Source organism: Heterocephalus glaber, unplaced genomic scaffold (assembly GCF_053883595.1).
Source record: "Heterocephalus glaber isolate CG9 unplaced genomic scaffold, H.glaber_assembly_v1.0 deba00001465, whole genome shotgun sequence".
Classification (NCBI taxonomy): domain Eukaryota; kingdom Metazoa; phylum Chordata; class Mammalia; order Rodentia; family Bathyergidae; genus Heterocephalus; species Heterocephalus glaber.
This window is the reverse complement of record NW_028258312.1, coordinates 460,218-483,928: the sequence shown is the minus strand read 5'-3', so window position 1 is coordinate 483,928 and position 23,711 is coordinate 460,218. Positions and strand designations below refer to the sequence as shown.

At 42.3% G+C, this 23,711-nt stretch overlaps 2 protein-coding genes and 1 pseudogene across 4 annotated transcripts in view; 1 reads left to right on the top strand and 2 right to left on the bottom strand.

Annotated features, from left to right (window-relative positions):
* Cystm1 (cysteine rich transmembrane module containing 1) overlaps window positions 1-648 on the top strand; it is a 48,064-nt gene extending 47,416 nt beyond the window's left edge. For both annotated transcript variants that reach the window (XM_021255921.2, XM_004841950.3), the window contains one exon: window positions 74-648. In XM_021255921.2, the coding sequence (XP_021111580.1) occupies window positions 74-85 (12 nt within the window). In that variant the 3' untranslated portion in view covers window positions 86-648. The remainder of the gene's footprint in view (window positions 1-73) is intronic.
* A 1,454-nt stretch (window positions 649-2,102) lies between these two features.
* The window catches only part of Pfdn1 (prefoldin subunit 1), a 70,550-nt gene continuing 48,941 nt past the window's right edge, over window positions 2,103-23,711 (bottom strand). The window contains exon 4 of the mRNA XM_004841859.4: window positions 2,103-2,521. Coding sequence (XP_004841916.1) covers window positions 2,438-2,521 — 84 coding nt within the window. The 3' untranslated portion in view covers window positions 2,103-2,437. The remainder of the gene's footprint in view (window positions 2,522-23,711) is intronic.
* On the bottom strand, window positions 2,528-23,150 carry LOC147826535 (large ribosomal subunit protein eL28 pseudogene; annotated as a pseudogene). Its single transcript, XR_015438918.1, has one exon. The product of XR_015438918.1 is annotated as a large ribosomal subunit protein eL28 pseudogene (transcript).

Here is a 23,711-nt window from a genome sequence, read left to right as displayed (position 1 = left end):
CACAGGGAGGCTAACTATGTAAAGCCAAGGTTTGCACCAGCTCATTCTCACCCCCTGCCCTTTTCTTCCCCAGTGTATGTGGTAGAAGACCAAAGAAGAGACGACCTGGGCCCATCTACCTGCCTCACGGCCTGCTGGACTGCACTCTGTTGCTGCTGCCTTTGGGACATGCTCACCTGATCAGTCTAGTCCTCCTGCCCTGCCAACTCTGCCACCACCTCCTGTAGGTGTCCTGCCCATCTCTTCTGATTGCTGTAATAAATGACTAGCTTCAACACCGGGTTTCTAGATTAGCAGTGGTTGCTGCTGTTTAATTCAGTGACTTGATCTTTTTAATGTTCAAAATCCCTTTCTTATTGATCTGTAACAAATGTGCTAAATGACTTTCCTTTTATTTTTTTGGCCAAAGGCTTAGTTATAAAATATATATTTATAATTTTAAAAAGATACGAAGTGGGGCCGGGGATTTCGCTCAGTGGTTCCGCCGCCTGCCTTGCAGGTGCAAGGTCCTGAGTTCAACCCCCAGTACCAAAAAAAAAATATATATATATACACACACACACACAAAGTAGTGGCAAGATGTAAGACACCACTGAATGATTTCTCTGCTCACACCCTGTATGTTTTAATAAATTTGTCCAAAATAAATCTGTCTAAATTCTTGGGGATAATCTAAACATCTTGGGTCTGTGCTTCTTGCCTCCTGAACTCTTACCATTTCTACTCATCTGCTTGCTAAGGCCTATAAAATGTAGGTATCTCAGCTCACAGCCATTGTTCAGTGCATGAGGAGGCGCCTCTTTATCTTTTCATCCTAGCTTCTTCAACAGTGTGGCTACCATGAGGAAGGCAGGCTCTGAAGCTAAGTGTCCTTAAACTCCCTAGTCCCCCTCAGAGATGGGCACCAGCAAAAGCATTCATCAGCATAACTCAGACTTGCTTCTACCCAGGGCCCTGGAAAGGGGCCTCTTGGTGAATGAGGGGTACCCCAAGAGCGTAGAGTCATGAAGACAGACCCCAGTCGTCCCTGATCTACTGTCCCCATCCTCCCTTTGCCCCACCCTAACAGCCATGCCACTCATTGGCCATGGGGTGGCGTTGAGCTGCCATAGCACAAGTTAGACTTGCTCCTTCAACAGGCCTGCCCAGCAGGCCAGAGGCTGCAGCTGGCAGCTTCCGGCTGACCTCTGCCTGCCACCCTCCAAAGCAGTGCTGTGCATCACCTTTTAGTTACTATCTTCACTCTTAAAAGCCATGACTTGGTAGCACAGCATCTCCTATGTCTGTGGGGTAAGTTCCCTACGTGACATGACACAGAAGCACACTATGAAATGTTCCCACCACCCAGGCACAGTGACTTAATTCTAACCTTAGGAGCGCACACAGTGGCCACATATAGAAAAATAACTAGGAAGGGATAAATTTCTAAGTTTACATACTTCAGGATTTTTGTTTGTTTTTATGGTATTGGGGATTGAACCTAGCGCCTTGTGCATGCTACATAATTTAGGGATTTTTTTCCATACCAGGGATTGAACTCGAGACTTTGCACTTACAAGGCAGGTGTGGCACCACTGAGCTAAATCCCCAGCTATGGCTTTTTTTTTTTTTTTTGTAATTTAGTTTTTAACAATGGCTGTGTTCAACAAGTGCCTTGCAACAAAATTCCTGACAACCAAATAATCATCTCTCCTGAGTGGGATAAGCCAGCTCCAGCACACCATTGCCCCTAAGCCTCCAAGAGGCCTCAGGATGGTAGTATCCATCTTGTGACATTGGCCAAAGGAGATAGCCTTGGAGGTGCTGCTGGCTAATGACCTGTGGGCATGCCTGGGAGGAAGCAAGAAAAAAATCTGGAGGCTGACTGCCACAGCAGACCTGGCTGTACACTTCAGCTGCGAACTTAAGTCTCCTTTCTTCCTCCTCTGTACTACTGGGAGGCCCAGAAGTCAGGGGGGGTCAGTCAGATCAGAAAGGGGCAAGATCCCACTCCCCAAGGAGAAAAAGGCTCCAGCGCAAGGGAGCAGGAGCCAAGGATAATCCCACTGCTGATCATGTCCTCTCTTTCTCAAGAAAAACAGACTTAGCAGAGTGGGACAGAATAAAAGGACAGACCTTTTATTGGCCTGAGTAGCTTACCTAGTGGCAGGCTCGGGCAGAACACACCCATCTGCCCTGCCTCCCATCTTCCCTCTCCTGGGAGTTCATGGATCACCTCAGGAGAGAAGAGTATCCAGGTAAGGGGTGGCAGGCAAAGCTGGGGGGAATATACAGAGTGGAACCTGAAAGTGGCTCAGGGCAATACAGAAAATATGGGGTTGGTTGCTGGGCCAACCAGATAAAATGTCCATCTGAGTAGAGGGAGGCTGCCACCCCGCGAAGGTCTTTCTGTCCTTGCCAAGATGAGAGGGGTCTAAAAGGAGTGTCCTCTAGCGGCTCACTGAGCCCTTCGAGCCATCAGCATCTCCCGAATGTTGTCCTCAGCTTCCTTAACACTTCGCTCCAGGTAGGACTTTTTCTGCTGCAATATGAGAAAGAAGGGTTAGAACAGGTTAGGTTGGCAGATGCAGCTTTTCTGTGCAAAGGGTATGGCATCTCTGTGATCAGTGACTTCTAGGGACATAGTGTCAACTGGAAGCCAGGTACATAAACCTGCCACCCCTGGGCTAATGTTCAAAGGGAGGAGGTGGCCTGATGCAGAACGCAGAAGTGCTCTGTGGAAGGCAGGCTGGAGCACTCTTCCCCCAGCAGGAAGTGGCCTTTAAAAACAGGCATCTCAGTACATGAAGTTACACCAGACACAAAAGCCAGGAAATTCCCGGACAAAGGTCCTGCCCCATAACAGACTGTCTCTTAACGTTTTCCATGGCCTAACCCAATACTGCAGAGCGGACAGTATACACTGGTCTGTCCAGCAAGCCGTAGGCTGCCGTGAGTGTTGTGAGTTGGATCACACGTCTCACTGAGGCAGATGAGTCAGAGTGGAATCTGCTTTTCTAATGAAACTGGTGCTGCCAGGACAGTGACACACTGAATAAAGCAGACCTTTTAGAAGTTTACCTCCTGCTCCATCTGGGTCCTAAATTAAAAATCTCAACCTAGTTAAATATAACTACTTTCAGAAGCCACATGGGAACCAGGATTACAGAAAATTAGTCAAAGGAAATGATGTGTGTACATAATTTGTCCTATGCTCACCCTAGAAGTATGGTGGCTTTACCACTGGTCCCTGCCCTGAGGACATAGTTGTGGTTGTATTCCCACCAAGCAGACATAAAATGAAGGCTCACTTTTAGAGGAATACTATCCATGTCCTGAGGAATACTGAAAAGTATCCTCTTCTGTGGTGCACGTGACAGACTGAACCACACTGGAGCAGTAATGTACAGCCTGATCCAGGAAGCCCAGGTGCCACCGCTGCCCTTCTCTCAGCCCTCCCCACTTCCTCCAAGTGAAATATGACCCAGGAAATGAGGGAAAGGGGCCACACGAACATCACTGTGCTTCAAGTGACACCACAGCCAGACAACTATTGCCAGCACTAAGACAGGAAAATTGAAATGACCTACTCCTCATGGCCTTCACCATCAAATCTCTCTGGTGCCTGCCTCCATGTCCCTGCCTTTAACTTCTCCCATTCTCTGTCCACACATTTATTAAATGATACATTTTCAGGCTTTTCCACACAGGAGCCAAATGTCACAGACAATAAATCTCTACAGTTCTCATGTAAACCTCTGACTCCTCTGTCCTTCCTAACTTCAAATTTCCTTAGAGCTAGAAAGAACCCCATCTTTTTACTCATCTCCCATCTGCCAATGTGCACACACTTCCTTACAACACAGCAGGAACTACATAAAACTCATGGTGACCGTGGTAACACAATTCAGTGGCCACAAGTATATACTGTTGCTAAGAAATTTTAATTACATTGGTAAACCTGATATAATCCTATCATTGTGATAGCAGAGGGGGAACTTGAACTTCCTTTGATAAACAACCCTTAGACTTTACTTGTGAGTAAAAAAAGAGGCACATTCTGACACATCACTGAAGAATGTACATGAACTGGGTGTTGCACAGGAGGGGGCAACAGCCAGATAGTCCCACACACCACCTGGGCACCTTTGGGCCCAGCCCCATGGGAAGGTAAGGGCTGGGCTGGTGGAGGAAGCAGGTTCTTCTCTGCCATAGCCAGTGCTCAGAGACAGAGCTCTCCTGCATTCTATCTCTGCCAACTCACTGGCAAGACCATAAACTTGGAACATAAGCACCAAGTGCCTCTCCGCTCTAATACTTAGGCCTCTGGCCAAATTCAGGTTGTCACTTTCATCTTTAAAAATTCTTTATCCAATAAAATCTCTTCCTTCTACTTTCAATAATCTTACCACTTGCATTTTTTTTTTTTTTTGAGACAGGGTCTCACTATATAGTTCAGACTGGCCTTGAACTTACTATGTAGCTCAGGCTGACCTCAAACTTGCAGCAATCCTACCTCAGCCTCCCAAGTGCTGGGATTACAGGTGTGCGCCACCATGCCCAGCTTCAACTTTTAAAATACAATGAAAATAATCTATTTTTAAGTCTTTAATTAGTTTAAATGTAATGGATAATTCTTTTTTAAAAGTTTCCACAGATGAGGCATCCACAGCATAGTGGGATCTATTTTCCAATAATTTTAATAGCTCCTGCCTCATTTCCAAGCACATGTAAGCCCAGAAGACCCCCAGAGTCAAACTGAGGCCATGTACCTGTTACTGGCTGAGCTGTTCTTCACAAAAAGATATGATAAAGTTCTTATCTCTGGTACCTATAAACATTACCTTAGTTGTATATGTAACCAAGTTAAACTGAGGTCATACTCGATAGGTAGACCCAAATCCAATGTTTAATATCCTTCACAGAAGGCCATGTGAAGACAGGAACACACACACAGAGGAAAAACACTGTAAGTTGACAGAGGCAGAGACGTGTGCTTTATCTATAAGAAAGCTAGAAGAGGGCCAGGGATTTAGCTCAGTGGTTTCAGTGCCTGCCTCACAAGTGCAAGGTCCCGAGTTCGATCCCCAGTACCAAAAAAAAAAAAAGCAAGTTAGAAGAGAACCGAGGATGTAGCTCAGCAGCACTGCACCTGCCTCACAAGCTCAAGGTCCTGAGTTCAATCCCTGATACCAAAAAAAAAAAAAAAAAAAAAAAGCAGCAGTAGCAGCAAGGAAAACTTCTTCCCAAGACGCTTCAGAGGGAGCATGGCCCTGTAACAACTTAATTTCGGACTCCTCGCTTCCAGAACTGTAAGAGAAGAAATTTGTTGTTTTAAGCCACTGGTTTGGATAACCTGTTATGCAGTTAGGAAACCAACACAGCACCTGAAATGAGGAGTAGCCCTAGTTACAGAATCTATCCCAAGGCTCTTCTGGACAGAAACAACCCTATCCTTTGCTGACCACGAAGAACTACAGAAGCCTAGGTAAGTATCCCTGAAGTTTATATGCTAGGATCATATTGATCAAGTAACTGTGGTAGTACCGACCCAAATACAAATGAGGCCGTAGCATGAAGGAAATTAAGGAATCAATGATTAAGTTAACCGTCTTCTTCATTGAATCTCCATAGCTTATTCCTACAATTATTAGTCAAGTCAGAAATTCTGTGGACCCCAATTTTCCCCATCTCTGTAAATGACAGCTCCATTAAATTCTCTAGACAAAAATCTTTTTTCACATTCAACATACAAGCAAGCAAAAAAACCTACTGGCCCTGTCTCAAAATATACCTAGAATCTGACCTTAATGAATAGCCTCTTAGAAAGTCTCTTATGCTTTTGACCCTTCAATTCCTTCTCCACACAGTGGCCAGAGGCATCTTTGTAACACCTTAAGCCCTCCAATGGCTTCCTATCTCAGATTAAAAAGCAAACCTGTTTTGTCTTGGGGCTGCTAAAACAAAATACCATAGACTAGGTGGCTTATAAACAACAGAAATTTATTACTCATAGTTCTGGAGGCTGCCAAGCCCAAGACAAGACACATTTAGAGTCTGGTGAGCGTGTGCTTTTTTGTCCCAAGGTGGCACCTTCTCACCATGTCCTCACATGGTACAAGGGCAAATGAGCTCCCTTGGCCTCCTATACAAGGGCACTGATGGCATTCAAAGGGCTCCACTCTTATGACCTAATCGTCTTCTCAAAGGCCCCATCTCCTAATACCCTCACCTTAGAAATTAGGGTTTCAGTCTCAATTTGGGGAGACACAAACACTCAGACCATAGTGCTTTTCTGTGTGTGTGTGTGTGTAAGACGCGGCCCAGAGCCATGGGAAAGCAGGGCTCTTTATTGCTCGGGGGCGGCTCAGGCACTCTTGGTGGGGCGGGTCCGCTTCCGCTTCACCATCACAGGCTTCTGGCTGCGCAGTAGGGCACTGGCTCTTAGGATGGAGGCCATGTGCAGGTCCAGGTGGTACTTGTTCTTGCGGATCATGTGGCGGATGCTGCTGAGGGTGGCGCATGCATTCTCGTTGATGGTGGTGCGCACGATGGAGGTGGCTGGCTTCCGCTGCCCTGATCTCCGCTTCATGACCACCACGATCCCCTTGCCATTGGCCGCGGGCTCCACGCCCACCGTCTTGCTGTGAATCAGCCCGTTGTAGCAAAAGGAGTTGCGGGACTTCAGGTTATTGGGCTCCGTGCTGTACGTCTGCTTATTCCTCTTGATCAGGAAGCTGGAGCAGTTCCACACCACCATCCACTGCAGATGCCCAGACATGGCGGCGGCTCCTCTCGCTGCGGTGGCCGGAGACGGAAAGACCCACAGTGCTTTTCAAGTGTCAGAAAGCCAAGCATGGTCATGGTCTCAGCTAAGTCTCTGATTCACCTCTGAAAACTCCCTCTTTCCCTCTCAGCTCCAGCCCACCAGGAACATTTGTGCCTTTATTGTTCCCTCTTTATAGAAACCTAATCTGGTGAACACCCATCTTAACTTGCTCCCTCATTCCTTTAGGCCTTTCTCAAGTGTCACCTTATCTGAAAGGCCTTCTTGATGATATGCCACCCCACATTCCCTATTCTCTTTACCAGGTTTCTCACCCCAGCACTTAGCACTACCCAAAACAGTAATTGTCTGGCTGGCTTCCCTTATGAGAAGGGAAGGTCCAAAAGGGCAAGACTTTGCTCTGTTCCAAGATACAGTCTAGTATCTAGAAGAATGGCTGGGACAAAACAGGAACCTGGCACTTGTTGAATACAGTGCATTTATTATGGAAAGCACACTTGCGACTGCCTTATGTATTTGCTTGTACAGACAGTGCTCCTTCTTAGTTTTTCCTCCTAAACTAAATGAATGAGGAACATATACCAGAGAAAGTAAGGTGAGGAACTGACCATGCTCCTGAATAAACATAGATTTAAAACTCAAACTGCACTGATCCTGATGGGGACATCAAAGCCTTGCTCTAACAGAACAGACCCTAAGGGTGAGACCTTTAGGCTCAGCAAATTATTTCTTAAGACTACAAAACAATCCATCTCAATTTTCCATATACCTGCCTCTGAAATCCTTAAGAAACTGCCCTATTGGGCCGGGGATTTAGCTCAGTGGTTTCGCTGCCTGCTGCGCAAACGCAATGACACGAGTTCGATCCCCGGTAGCAAAAAAACAAAACAAAACAAGAAACTGGCCCATCTCAGGTTAGCCCCAGGGCTGCTGTGAGCTGTGCAGGACAATGACCATCTTATAAACCCCATGGGCACGTAGAACCCAAACCTCTACATGCAGTCCCCCAGAAGGCATATGCTGCTCTCACTGCAGCCTCTGTCTTGCTGAGCAATTTGCCTCAGAACTCTTTCACCATTTCCCTAGGAAATTCTCTAGTGGCATCAAACCACAGGGCTCTAAGTGCAGTAACATTCTTGTGGGGCCTTGTCCTGATGAGAAATCCTGAGATTTTCTGTGAGGTTCAGCATGGCCAGAAGTGACACTGCTGGAGTCATTGCTCATCAGCCCAACATTCTTTTTCTGGGAGACAGACAGAGAGGCTGGCATTTCATTTTCATCTCCTCACAAAGGGAAGAGGCTCAAGTCCCTAGAACTTCCCCGACATGACACAATCTCTCAAATAGACTCCTGAGGTAATTTATTTTATGATGCTACCTCTACAAGTTTTTTCCCTCTCCTTACGAATTTCATCTCCACTCTTCTCTAAATTAGTACTTATTTTCCTGTTTGTTATGTCTTGGGATATAGAAAAGATTTTTTTCCTGCCTGACCCTCTACTTTTCCATTTTAAAATGAGGATTTAGACAATACCAGTGTGTTCTGCCTCACTGCACTCCCCTATTTTTATTTAGCCATAGAACCCTTTCTTTTTTTGTACTGGAGATTGAACTTGGGAACTTGCGCTTGCCAGGCAGGCAGTGGAACCACTGAGCTAAATCCCTGCCCAAAACCTTTCTTCAAATGATCTCTCATATTAGACACTAAACAAATTTAAAACAGGTTAACTGAAGCTTAGGGGTGGCATGGAGGATCAAAGCACCCTTTCTGGCTGATCCCTGATCTCCAATCCAGGTGGCAGGGGCAACAGACAAAGCAGTCATAGGTTCTCTCCTGTTCCCTTATGTTCTGTGATATCTGTGTTCTCAGAGACCCTCTGTTCTGAGTGTGACCTACCCTGGCCACATCCTGCTCCCTTGTGAGGAAACCAGGCTCAACTTCTGCAGACCCCTACCAACTTCAGGCTCTACTATGGATCAGAAAATTCAAGACAAAAGCTACCTTTCTCAGTGTCTCCCCTACAACAGCTAAATTAAAAGCCCAACAGCCCCACTGATTCTTATCTTCCCTCAGCTGCAAACCGAAGAGTACCAGCTGCCCACTATGGGGAAGTTTAGCAAGAGGCCAATAATTTGCTGGCAGTCAGGAAGCAAAATATGAAAGGTAGGGAAACAAAAAGAAGAGAAAAAAGGCAACATGAAAGCACAAGCAGAAGGGAGAAGGGACAGAGAAGAGACTCAACTGGTAGGAGCAGGGCAGAGCTGAGAGCAAGTGATCCTATGACTTGGACAGTGAGGCACACTCAGCAGAGGCAAGAAAGGGAGATGAAGCCTGACCAGAGATCTGAAGCTGAAGACAGGGTGCAGGCGATCCAAGGGCATGACCACTTGTGAACTCACCTAGGTACATCTACTTCACCACTGAACACGTGAGGACACACTAGGCCAGTGATGGCGAACCTATGGTATGCGTGCCACAGTGTGGTGTTTGTATCACTGAAAGCTCTAAAAGGTTTGCCATCACTGCACTAGACACTGCACTACACTAACTGCTGAACTATACTACAGGCAAGCTCAAAGAGAAAGCAACCTTAGACATGGAGCAGGAGGCTAGAGAGAAATCTCAGAAGCATTCCTGCCTCTCATCTTCTAGAAATTATTTTAAGAAATAGCCTGCAGAGGTGTCTGCTGAAGGACAAGGACAAATGACTTGGTTTAGCTAAGCTCAGGTCTCATTTCACCCCCAGGAGTGGTTTACCTGCTGAGAATGACACAGCTACTGTATAGGGTCAGACTTCCAGCCTCTCCTGTGATCACATACTGGCTACCACCCCCAACTCAACTGGCCATGACAAACCTACAGTTCTCAAACACCCTTACAGCAGAGGACACTGTGGGAAAATCTACCTCCAAACCATGGTGGTTAGTACCTCAGGTCCCCTGAGGTTTAGGTGACCTCTACCTACTGCTACCCTCCCCTAACACATCATCTCTACTTAGATGCCAGAGAAAGCCCAGGCTACCAGACAACTCGGGGAAGACATAAAGCAGAAAGAAAGCTCATAGCTAAGTGCAGAGCCAGGAGATGAAACTGTTCCAACCATATGGCACTGACCAGTCTTCAACCACAGAATCATTACTATTTTGGGTGACCAGGCTTGAAAGCTATGACAAGCCAGTAAATCACACCATGTGATAGGCACTGAAGAGGACACTTGGTTTAGCAAAGATTATGGGGACAGGAAACCTGATCACCACCTTAATGTGTTCCCATTGGCTTAAACTATCAGTGGTACATGCATGTCTGTCCCATCAGGCAGCTTGAAGCACTGGTGGTTAGCTATTTAATAACAGATGATGGAATTCAAACCAGAGGCACCCAGCAACAAGACATACAAATTACGGCCCCCATCATGAGTGTATTAATCCTTTTATGCCTAGTGTTCCATTTCTGTAACACCTATAACAACAGAACATAATAAAATTTTTTCTCTTCAAATTCTTGTTCCTTGAATTTTCCCAGGTAACATATATGAATTTCATGCAAAAATTCCAAAAATGCCAATCTTCAGCATAAATGAGTTAAATTTCTAAAGCAATAGCTCTTAAAGTGTGGTTCCTATTCCAGAAACACCAGTTATCACCAGAGAACTTTGGGCCCCAATCCAGACCTGCTGAGTTAGAAAATCTGAGGTACAGTCCAACAATCTGTATTTTTACAGTCCCTGGGGTGATTCTGCGGCACACTAAAGTGTGAGTGAGAAGCACTGCTCTAAATCAGGGGTCAGCAAACTTTGTATAAATGGCCAGATAATAAATATTTTAGGTCTTGTGGGACTGTTAGTTTTCTGCCACTGAGGCTAAAAAGCAGTCACAGACAAGGTGCAAACCAATGGGTGTGGTATAAATAATGAGTATGATTACTCAAAACAAAAAACGGGTAGCAGGCTAGATCTGGCTAGCAGCCTGCCATCTGCCAATCTCTCTTCTTTAAAAGATGGAGTGTTAGCCAAGTGAGGTGGCACATGCCTACAGTCCCAGCTATTTGGGAGGCTGAGGAGGGAGGATGGCTTAAATCCAGGAGTTTGAGACCAGCCTGGGCAACAAAGCAAGACCCTGCCTCAATTTTTTTTAAGGAGCTTTAAAGGGCAGAAATGAGTACAGGAGGCAGAGATTTCTGAGATTTTTAACATTCAATGAAAGCTGTCTAATAAAAGCATAAATTTCCATCCATCCATCTTTCCATTCATTCATTTAGCTCACTGCCAAACCATTTCTCCTTTTCTCTCAACAACACTGGTTCTTGAAATTCACAGCATCACGCTTTTCCAGGTGATTCTTTCTCACTAGCCAGAGTACTTGCCCTTATTCATCAATGATTTTTCTGTCTTCTGCTCTACCACTGCTGTATCAAATGAAGATGACTTCAAACAGAATGCAAATGATCCATCTAATACCATGACCTCTTCTCCCCTCACAATATTTAGTTTACCCTACTTTAGCCACCCAGCCAGTCATACTCTACATCTTGTCAACACTAGTAACTGCATCACCTCTAAACTTTTAGCTCCACTACCACTACACCTTATATTCTTTCAGGTCACTTCTATCTGATATTTTCCTCTCAGCATTTCTTCAATCTCTTTGCTCAAGTTTTTCATTATCCATTATGGTTCCATGGCCTTTCTCCCTCCTACCCAACTTAGCTTCCCCAGTCCATAATTTATTTTTAGTCCCTTTTTATTCACCCTTTCTGTGTGCTTACCTGGCAAATGCCATCCCAGGTTAAACAACATCACCTACCTATTCATGCCTATACCTAATTGCTGAATGTCACTGGAAGAAAACATCTAACTGTGCTGAATGGTCTTACTTAAAATTTGGGGCCATAAATCTCAAATGGCCACTCCACATTGCCTGGAAATTCTATTAAACTTCTAATATGTTCACTTGTCTGCTCTCCAGAACAACTATTTCACACTTTGTCTTGTCTTTTCAAATCACCTATTCCTCCTTCCCCTTAGCTCATAGAGAAAGCCATCTGATAACCACTCTTTTTCCCATTACCCAATCTACTAACTGACCTACACTTGTATACACTTGTATAGTCTCTTTTCCTTATTTCTGACAGGGATAGTATATTTATAGGAATCAAAACACAACTTCCACTTAGCCAGGAATTCCATCCCTATGTGCTTTCTCCCACCATTATTCTCTTTCTTCTTAATCTTCTATTTCTTTCTCTGCAAGATCTTTTTTGGTGCGGCAAATCATAAAAAAAAAAAAAAAACCCACCTTTCTTGACCTCACTGCTCCCTACAGGTACTGCTCCCTTTTCTCCTCTCCTCTGCAAAATTTCTTTAACCAAACACTTTCAGTGGCTGTGCCAGGAGGGGCAACTGTTCTAATACATACAGCACTGACCAGTCTTCACCCACACAATCATTACTACCTGTGGTCATTAGGCTTAAAAGCTCCTCAGCCCTCTCCAATCACATGTCCATCTGCTCTGCTGAACTGACTCTAGTCCAGGCCCAGTGATGTCTATACACTTGCCAAAAACAATGGTTACTGGGCTGGGGATTTAGCTCAGGGGCCAGGGATTTAGCTCAGTGGTTCCGGTGCCTGCCTAGAGTTCGATCCCTGGTACCGAAAAAAAAAACAATGGTTACTTTTCTGTTATCTTCTAACTCAATCTCTCAACAACATTCAACACATTCAACACAATTCTTGAAATAGTTCTCTCTTTTCCTCTACATCACTAGCTGCTACTCTAAGTACCCCCACACTGATGGCCTTCTTCTGCTCAGCTTTCAATGCTTGCAGTTTCTAGAAAGCTGCCTTGGAACTGCTCCCCATCAGCACCACTTCTTAGGCACTCTTGGCTGCCTTCTACCTTTAATTATTATGACTTCCAAATTTGTATCTCCACCCTTTATCTCCCTTTGATGCCAGAATTATACATCCAGTTCTTTACAAACCACATCCTCTTGTTTCTTGTTAAATTCAGTTAGCCAGGCATAGTGGCATACACCTGTAATCCCAGCACATGGGAGGCTGAGGCAGGAGGATCTCCATGAGTTCAAGGCCAGCCTAGACTACATATCGTTTAAGGTCAACCTGAACTACATAGGGATTTCACAGTTTACACGTTTAAAACAAACATAATTGCTTTAGTCACCCCACTCCTCTCCCAGTCTTCCACTTTTCAGCAAATGGTACTATTCAATTATTCAATTTTAAAAATACAAAAGCAAAAAAAATACAGGAGCTCTCCCTGATTCTGTTCTTTTCCTCTAACCCAATCTCCTCCATCAGCAAATATTATTAACTTACTTCCAACATTCATCAACTTACTTCCAAATATATTCCCAAACTACACCCTTCCTGTGTAGCTCTACTACTACAATCCTAGCCCAAGCCTCCATCACCTGTTGGATACCTTAACATGTAAATCAGGTTACTCTCTGCTCAAAACCCTCTGCAGGCCTCCTATCACGCTAGAATAAAATCCAACTTTCTTAATCTGGACACTAAGGCCCTACATGATCTGGCTCCAGCTATCTTCATTACCACTCTGTATCCTCCTTACTTGTTTAAACAACTCCACCAAACTTATTCCTATCTTATTTTGTTATGTATGTCTTGCATATGTAATGTTCTTCCTCTAGACACTTTTAAGAGGCTGATCACCCTTTTTATTTAGATCTTGGCTGAAATTTCTACATTACAGAGAGGCCTTCCTTGAGAACTCAGTACTCTGGCAGTACCCAATAACTCTAAATGATCACTTTAGCTGGATGTGGTGCTGCGTGCCTATAATCTTAGCACTTAGGAGGCTGAGGCAGTAGGATCACCACAAGTTTGAGGCCATTCTGGGCTACATAGTGAGCTCAAGACCAGCCTGAACTATAAAGCAAGACCCTGTCTCAAAAAAAAAAAAATAGAAATAAAAAATAGGGCCAGGGATTTAGCTCAGTGGTTTCACCACCTGCTGTGCAAGTGCAAGGACCCGAGTTCGATCGCTGGTACCAAAAAACAGAACAAAACAAAAATACATAAATAAATAAATAAATAAACCATCACCTTTACTACAAGATAGTTGCTTATTTATTGTCTCCAACTCAGTGTTATCTCCATTAGAGTAGGGATCTTGTCTGATTTGGTTGATGTTTTACCTTGTGCACCAAAAACTGACACACAATTCATTGAATCAAGGTTTATTACACACCCAGTAGATTTCAGGCCTCCAAAGCACTAGGATCAGAGCAGTAAACAAGCCACACACTCAGTCACTTTCATAGGGCACACAGACATTGAATTACCACTGTATTTAGGACTGAGGTTTAAAAAGCACAGTCTAGTAGAGGATATATTCAAGGAAATCACAAAGACACTTTTGAATTTTAGGCCTGAAGGATGAGCAAGAATTAACTAAGTGGAGAGGATCGATGGAGGGAAGACCAATTCCAGATGAAACAGCAACATTTGCAAAGGTCAAACAGATCATGGGGAATTTGAATAACAGTAAAACTGAAGCACAAAGAGAGGGAGGAGAATGCAAATAGAGATGCGGCTAGTAAAAGTCAGTCAAATCATGCAGGGTTTTAAGTCATATTAAAGATTTAGTATTTATTCTACAGGTAATGGAAAGTCACTAGGTTTTAAGGAAGAGTGACTCCCCCCTAAAAAAATCAAATCTCCATTAAAAACAATCTCACACTAGCTGAAGCACAGAGAATGAATTAGAACACAGCTTCCCACAGAATATCCTATGAGTCATGAAGAGATAACAGATGTTTCAACATATTGATCCCTGAGGCCCCTGGAGTGGCTAGGTAGTCTAAGGCAGCCAAAGCTCCCTCAACAGCTGTCTCTGACCCACCAGTTAACCCAGTGAATCATGTAAATACAATTTTTTGGGTGCTGTAATATAATAAAGTTTGAGAAGTACTGGATTAGAGAATACAAGTGTGCATATTGGAAACCTACTGGGAAGTCACTGTGATAGTCTCAGAAAGATATGATAACATCTTAGTGTGATAGGCCCAGGGATTTAGCTCAATGGCAATGCGCACAAGTGCAAGGTCCTGAGTTCGATCCCTGATACAAAAAAAAAAAATTTATTTATTTATATGTGTGCATGTGTGTGTGTGTGTGTGAGAGACAGAGAGAGAGAGAGATAATGGAGCAAAGCAGAAAGATTTAAGAAATACTAAAGAGGGAAATCAGCAACATGACTTCATCAAACCCTTCATCAGTAATCTTCTTAGGTACCAGAAGTCGGGAAGGAACAATGTTAAGAACAACCTCCCAATATGCCTAGCTTGGGCTTACACACTGCCTGGATGGCTGTTGCCTCTCACTGAGGTAAGAAATCCAAGATAAGAACAGATTTGGAAGGGAAGATTGTGAATTTGGTTTGGACATACTAAGTTTAAGGCAGCTGTGAGACATTCAAGTGAGGTATAAAAAGAAACCTAGATTGGGTCTGAAGTTTGTGGAACCAATCTGGGCTACAGATACCATTTTGCATATGGGTGGGACCTCAAGTTATGAGAATGGATGAAATTCCTAAAAAGAACACAAAATAAAAGGACTTAATCTTAAAGAAATTCAGTATTTTAAGATCAGAAAGAAGGGCCGGGGATTTAGCTCAGTGGTTTCGCCGCTTGCTACGCAAGAGCAAGGACCTGAGCTCGATCCCAGGTACCGGGGGAAAAAAAAAAAAAAAGATCAGAAAGAAGATGAGGAACCAACAAAGCTTTTAAAAAGGAGGGAAACTGTGTTCTAGAAACCAAGAAAAGAGTCACTCAGGGAAAAGGATGAAATCACCAGAAATTACTAGATATATTCAAATAGGAACAGTAACAACATGTCAGAAATGGCTGGTGGCTAGAAAGGGAAGTGCTACATTAAGTGGCCTCTAGGATATCTTCCAACTTGAGACCTGACCCTAAAATTCCATTAAGGAAAATCAGCTGATACTTTGTCATAGGTGAGCCTTAAGAGACACAAAGATGTAATGCATTATTAGGACAAATAACTTTACCTCCTAGCTTCAATAAGACACTGGGACTTGTATAGCCCCAACCTGAGGGTTGTAGAAGCATCAGTATAACTACACCCAAGGAAATGCCAAGACAGGCTGAAATACTATGTTCAGGAAATGAAGGAGCCAAAAGAATGTCCCTCCGAAACCACACAATACCACAGCTGAGAATTCTGTGAGCACAATGCACTATACTAACAGTCCACTAAACATAACACATATTTGTTCCAGGCACTCAGCAAAAAGATCAGAAAAGGAAGCACAGAGAGCACTACCAATATCACCATCCAGAAACCCAACTCTGAGACCTCTGGTTCCTTTCTCAATTTAACTACACATCACAGCCTATATAGAATAGGTTTCTAAGTCTCATCTTGTGAGAATAATAAATGTACTCAGAACACAGTAAAGAAACATGAAAACAAGTTTTACAAATTCAAGAAGTTTCACGATATACATTACAATATTTGTCTTTTGTTTTTCCAGAAACAAAAAGTCACGTATTTATCAATAAGGAGTAGCAGGGATATTAAAAACTGTATCAAATGGACAAACAATAATAACACAAAGCCCCACTATTTTTTTGTTTGTTGAGACAGGGTCTTGTTATGTAGTCCAGGCTGGCCTTGAACTCACTATGTAGCCAAGAGTGGCCTGGTGGCGATCCTCTTGCCTCAGCCTCCCAAGTGCTGTGATTATAGGTGTGCACCATCATGCCCAGCTTGCCCCACTATTTCAGCTTGTCTTTAGTCTGTCCCATTCTTGGAGGAAGGGCAAGAGGATGAAATGAACAATGCTTGAAGTGGAGTTTGGCCTGCAGACATGGTAAAGGGGTAGGCGAGTTAGGGTGTGCCTCCTGCTTGAGAGGAAGTGGGGGCAACACCTCACCTTACAAAGTAGTACAGGTGAAGTGACTCAACCCGAGGGAGGCTGAACTAACATGAAGTGTATGTGGCAAAAACTGGAATCAGTATGACTCTTCTCTCTGCTCCAAGCAAATCCAGAATTTGTTTTCTTACAAATCAACAACAAAAAGACAACCCAATGAAAAGGTAAGAGCTTGAATAGACATTTCACCGAAGAAGATTTATTAATGGGCAATAAGCACGTGAAACAATGTTCAACACCATTAATCATTAGAGAAGTAAAAATCACAATGAGATACTACTTCCTTATACTCACTAGGATGGCTATAATAAAAAACAGGAAATAACAAGTACTGGCAAAAATGGGAGAAAATGGAACCCTCATACTGCTGGTGGGAATGTAAAATGGTGTGGCTGGCTGTGGGAAATAGTTGGGCAGATATTCAAAAAGTTAAAATATAAAATTACCATATGAACCAGCAATTCTACTCTGCGGTATATAACCAAAAGCAATGAAAAACACATGTTCAATCAAAGTCAAAAAGTGAAAACAAAGCAGATGTCTATCAACTAATGAACAGATAAAGAAAATGTGGTATATCCATACAATGGAATATTATTCAAACAAAAGAAGGAATAAAGTAGTGATTCATGCTACAACATGGATAAAATAAGTGAAAGAAGCTACAGAGACAGAAAACAGATTATTAAAAGTCATGTGTTGCGGAGAAAGTGGAATGGGCAGTAACTGCCAAGTGGGTAAGGAGTTTCTTTTTGCAGTGATAAAAATACAGACTCAAACACTGGTAACAGTTATGCAACACTGAGATTTAAGTGAATTTTACCTCGATTTTTTTTAAAAAGAGGACCTTTCTCAAAATGCTATACAACATTCTGGGTAAAAATAGGATGTTAAAGCTCTATATCTGAAAACAGCCATGGCAAAGCAATTTCCAAATGAATTAGTCTACTCCACCCAAACACTTAAAGCAATACATACACAAACTTGCCAGGGTAAAATATACTGGCATATTAATTCCCAGAAATTAACTTAAATGTTGCAAGCAGAAGCACTAAACCGATCAGTGAGTTAAGGTAACCTGGGAGAGCCAATGGACAAACAAAGGCAAGGAAGCTTCTATGTGATCACATTACCACTCTTCAATCAAGCAACATATTTATACAACTAAAATAATAAAGATATGGCAACCGGAAACCCATAAAAGAACATGGAGACAGTGAAAACAAGCAAGAGCTCAAAGCCCCAGCAAGCACAGATGCATGACTCATAGGCACCGCCTGGGCTGATTTGTAGGGGTCAGCAGAGGGCATAATTGGAGAACAACAAATACGCTCTTATCAAGGGGCTACTTATAAAGCTTTCCCAAAACCTTGGCTTTCTCTTCACTAAGAAACAGAAAAAGGAAACTCATAGTTCTACCTATCAATATCACCCAAGAAACACTGTTCTCTGTAAGTTAAACTCCTGGCTGGGAATTTAGCTCAGTGGTTTCACAACCTGCTGCGCAAGCGCAAGGACCTGAGTTCAATTCCCGGTACCAAAAACAAAAAAAACTTCTACAAGTTAAACTCCTAGATCAGACAAGCAAGCTATGATCTTTGTTCATAGCTCTGAATGTTCTGAGGGGTACTGAGAGGTCAGGTCCACATCACCCACTTCTTTATCCAGGGTGATGCAGGGCTCAGACCATGATGAAATCACTCTACAGACCAAACGTCACAGTTGTCACTTGTCCCCGACCCCACCAAGTTACTATGCAACTGATGTAAACAGAATGGTGTTTAATATGCTATTAGCTCTGATCTAAGTGGCTGACATAATACCAATTAAATGGATAATGACACTGGGGTAATAAAGAGCCCTTGGCACAATTCTATTTGCAAACATGATTCAAGGGGTGGTTTTCATTTTACTCTTTCTTCAATTGCCAGATGCCAAGATACTTAGAAACTACTCATAATCAGGACTAGAGGTCCCATTTGACCCAGCTATTCCCCTGCTGGAGATCTTCCCAAAAGAATTAAAAGAATCATACCACAGTGATATATGTGCACCCATGTTCATAGCAGCACAGTTTGTAATAGCTAAAGCTTGGAAGCAGCCCAAGTGCCCATCAACTGGAGACTGGATAAAGAAAATGTGGTTTTTTATAAAATGGAGTACTACTCAGCCATAAAGAATGAAAAACTAAAGTCATTTATAGCTAAATGGACGCATATCGAGGCCATACTCTTAAGTGAAATAAATAGGACACACGTGTAAATACCAAATAGTTTCTCTAGTATGAGAAACTGGTAGTGTAAACAAGGGTTAAAATGATTAAAATGAATAATTCATAATTTGAAATAGGAAAAAAGGTCCAAAGACGAAGGAGTGAAGGGAGGGGAAGGGGAAAGGAAAAGAGGGAAAGGAAAAACTATGAGAAAAGAAAAAAAAAAAAGGAAATGAAATCTATGTAAATAGGGAAGGGTGGAGGGGGTGAAGGGTGCACAGGTAATGGGGAAAAAAATAAGAACGAAGATATATCATGTACAGGTACAAACACCCAATGATAAATGTAAACGAATTGTATACCTAAAATGTACCAATAAAAGAACTAAAAAAAAACGAAACTACTCATAATCTCTTTACCTAGAGTTGGTATTTAGGGGATTTATCATTTTATTAGAAAAGACCCAACTATGCAGAGCACTTAACGATTGCATGAGAATCCCCATTTCTTTCAGAGTCAAAGTAAATAACACGGGGTTAAATAACTCTGATTTCCCTTTCTCTGATTCTGACTCTGGCTATGCAAAGGACATGTGATCTCCATTTCCAAACATGGGCAGAGGCCACCAAGTTCATGAAATGTCTCACCATAAAATCCATGGCTATTAGGAAATGAGAAAAGCAAATTATCACTGACCAGCGGGCACTTACATCTTCAAGCCCATCAACCAGCCTTACCAGTGACTGTATTTATGCTTCAGAGAAGTCATCAGGCCCTCTGACCAAACTTAACATGATGTATAATTGAAGCTATCAATAGTGGATCCTTCCACCACCTGCCTCGAAAGCGCAAGGACCCGAGTTCAATCCCTGGTACCAAAAAAAAAATTAGGATCCTTCAAATGATATATAGAAAGTTTTACGTTCTTGTGGAATATCCAGCAGTTAAAAATGAATGAACTAGGGCCGAGGATTTAGCTCAGTGTTTCTGTCGCCTGCCTCGCAGGTGCAAGGTCCCAAGTTCGATCCCTGGTATCAAAAAAAAACAAAAACTAATGAACTAGATAGATTTATTATTATGGACAGAGCTCAAAAACTTATTATTCAATGAAAAAAGCAAGTTGCTGAAATAAATGAACAATATATCACTACTGAATGTAAGATACATATGTAACATGGAATGGGAAGATATAGTCCAATCTCTTGAGAGTAGCTGCTTCTGGTCAGTGGCAGTAAGACTGGCATGAGGGTAGGAAGGATATTACAAAGACTTCAATTTCATCAGTATTATTTTATTTTTGTTTTTTAAAATGTACAAAGTGGGGCCAGGGATTTAGCTCAGTGGTTCTGGCACCTGCCTTGCAAGCACAAGGTCCCGAGTTCGATTCCCAGTACCAAAAATAAATAAGTAAAAATGACCAAAGTTGGGCTTTATGCTATGCATATCAAAGAAAGAAATTACCTATTGCTTGCTAAGTATCTTCAAATGAACTCAAAAATCATTATAAAGGCTAAAGATTTTCTTCATACTTGGAGCTCAAAAAGGGTAGAAAATAACATGGCCCAAACTAAACTTTGGATGGATGGGAGGGCCAGAGCCTTTGCACTAAGCTACACTCCGAGTCCTTTTTTATTTGGAGACAGGGTGTCATTAAGTCACACAGGCTGGGCTTAAACTTGGAATCCTCCTGCCTCAGCCTCCCAATTGCTGGGATTACAAGCATGCACCACCACACCTGGCCTTAAATTTAGTTTTGGAACACGACTAGAAAACACTGATTTATGAATCAGGAATAGCACATCTGTTCTTACACACACATGGAATGTCTGCAGCAGGGTAATATCTGTGGAGCCCCCTACACAGGGAATGCTGTGTGTAAACCAATAAATGAATCACATTGGCACTGGGAATAGCTACTTGCCCAGAATAAGTAATAGTTAAACAAAGTGAGTAGAAGCAATGCTGGTTTCATTCATTTTAGCTTCAACTCCTTTTTTCACTTAGACTTTTCCTATCTCCTTTCCCATTCTAACATTCTAGTCCAACCACCGTTCCACTTCTTGAAATCCCTCCCCTCTCTGCCTCAGGTCATCTAGCAAAATTCCAACTGATCTTCAAAGCCCAAGGGAATCCCCCCCTCCTCATGAACCCATCCCATACCTCTCCAAGACTATAAATGTTATATGCAAGAGGAAGAGAGTCCTTAATCACAGGTCCTAAACTTGAGTCTTTTTTGACTCCTATCTTCAACCCCTACACCAGCATCTTATCTCTCTCTACCTTAAACATCTATCCAGAGTGTGACCACTTCCACCTTCCCTAACACTATCCTGGTCCAAGCCACCAATATCAATCATCTGGACAATACAATAGCTTTTCCTCAAATGAAGACATGAGGCAAGCTGATGACAGGAAATGTCTAAAAGCAAGCATTCCCAAGCCAAAAGGATCAAATCCCAAAGCTTCAGATGAACAGCAAGATCTAGATCAATGTAGGTTTTCCCAAGGTATTTCCATATCCTCCCTCCCAAAAATCTCTAACAAAAACAATTCATTTTGTCTATGACATTAAAGTGCTCAAGTTCAGACATCTTTACCCTCCAAAAGAACTGCATTTTTAAAGAAAAAGATTTTGATTTTGTTTTGGATACAGGGGATTGAGCCCAGGGCCTTCACAATGAGCTACATGCCCAGCTATTTTATTTGTTTTTTATTTTGAGACAGGGTCTTGCTAGGTCATTAAGTTGCCTTGGCTCACAGTTCTCCTGCCTCAACCTCCCAGAGTGCTGGAATTACAAGTGGGTACCACTGAACTCAGCTAGGAAAGGATTTTGGATGAGACTTCAGTATATGAAAATTGGTAAATAACTTCACAATATGAAAATCAGTAAGCCCTCAAGTGAGTCAACAAGGAATACAGAACATCAAAAATAAAACTGAAAATCTGATCCTGGTTTTCACATACTCACTCCACCACTGCTAAATACATAGTAAGCTAAGAAAGGTATTTATGCCATTCTTTCAAGGATCTTCAACAGCTTTACACAGAAGAACTAGTAGAGATTGCCATCTCTACCTTAGAGCATTATTTCTATTATTAGGAAGAAGTCAAGCCACAAACAGTTCAAAGTAGAGCTTTTATGCTGACAGTGTGAGCTAAAATTAAATGCACATATATTGGAGTACATTTGTGGTTAATTCTGTCAAAAACTGACTCTAAACACTGAGTTACAAGAGAATATAGAAAGGGTTTTTTTTAATTCACATATTAACTCCATTTCTACCCAGGGCCCTCCATCTCACTCTCTACAGGCTAACTACATGTTTCCATTGTGGAAAGCCACATTAAAAGACAAGCAACAGACCACAATTGCCTAGTTAATCTTTAGCACAACCACTGAATCAGAGCATGCTCTCTTGAGCCCCCAAGTTCTGGCCCCACACTGTAACTGTATGTGGGTACAAGAGACCTAAGGGGTTTGGAAAAAGGGAGAGCTCAAACAATGTTCTTGTCAGCAATTTAAACAAAAAATCCATTGAATGAGAATGGTACTATGTTCTTTTTGCCCTTTCTCCCTAGGAACTAAATTAAACAGATTACAGACAGTGGCAAGATCTGGCCTTACAATAGCCTCCCCCCTTATTTGTTATTTTTAGCAATTTAGTCTGACAACGCCTGACAACTAAACATGCCTAGAATAGCTAAAGGGAAAGGGAATTATCAGATACTACCAGTAAAAAAAAACACTAGTCATCACTTCCTCCAATCCTAAGAAAGAATCATTTTCCACATCTTTACAGCATCACAGCATGAGCCTTTAAAGTCACATATGAAAACAAAGTATGTATAAAATATCAGTGGAAACTGAGAACGGTTTTTGACCTGGAGTATTATCCTACCCTCTCTACATGTGTTTTCTTAAAAACAAAGGCAGCAGCAAATGAACTAAACTGTTTTACACAAAAGTTAGGAATACAATGCATTTGTGTCCATTCTGGAAAAATTTCCTTACAAGATGATTACACACCCAAAAGAATGGCTTCATGAAGAGTCATGGAATGCAAGTACTTTCATTATGCTGGCGGCAGGTGAGAGATTTGTTTCAAAGCAAGGCAAAGTGACTGGACAGATTCTTCCAATTAATCAAAATTAGGAATCCCTAGACATTCTATTTATAAATTAAATAGTATAGCAAAAGTTCTTTCAAAAATGAAAAAGTCAGGTATGGTGGTACACACCTGTAATCCCAAATACTCAGGAGGCTGAGGCAGGAGGAATGCTGTGAGTTCAAGGCCAGCCTGAACACTTAGTGAAACCCTGTCTCAAAAAAAAACATAACAATTTGGTAATGTTCTTAAGAAAGTATTGTAACTGTAACATTAAAAATCATAAAACTTTTTATAGTTTTATAAAAATTAATAGCGTAGCTGGGGCTTTAGCTCAGTGGTTTCGCCACCTGCTGCGCAAGCACAAGTACCTGAGTTCGATCTCTGGAACCAAAAAAAAAAATTAATAGCATAACTTATAAAATGCCCATGTACACACAAGGAATAAATCATTTATCAACATTTCCTGAACACTGGGCCATGCATGCCAATGTTCTAAGTATGTATCTTATGAGACAGTATAGGATAAAAACACTACAGATGAATAAAATTTGAGTATGTTAATTACGGTACTGGGGATTGAACTCGAGTCCTTGCACTTGCGAGGCAGGCAACGGAACCCCTGAGCTAAATTCCCAGCCTCGAGTATGTTAATTTACGTATGTGGAGCTCTGTCCAAAAGTCTGT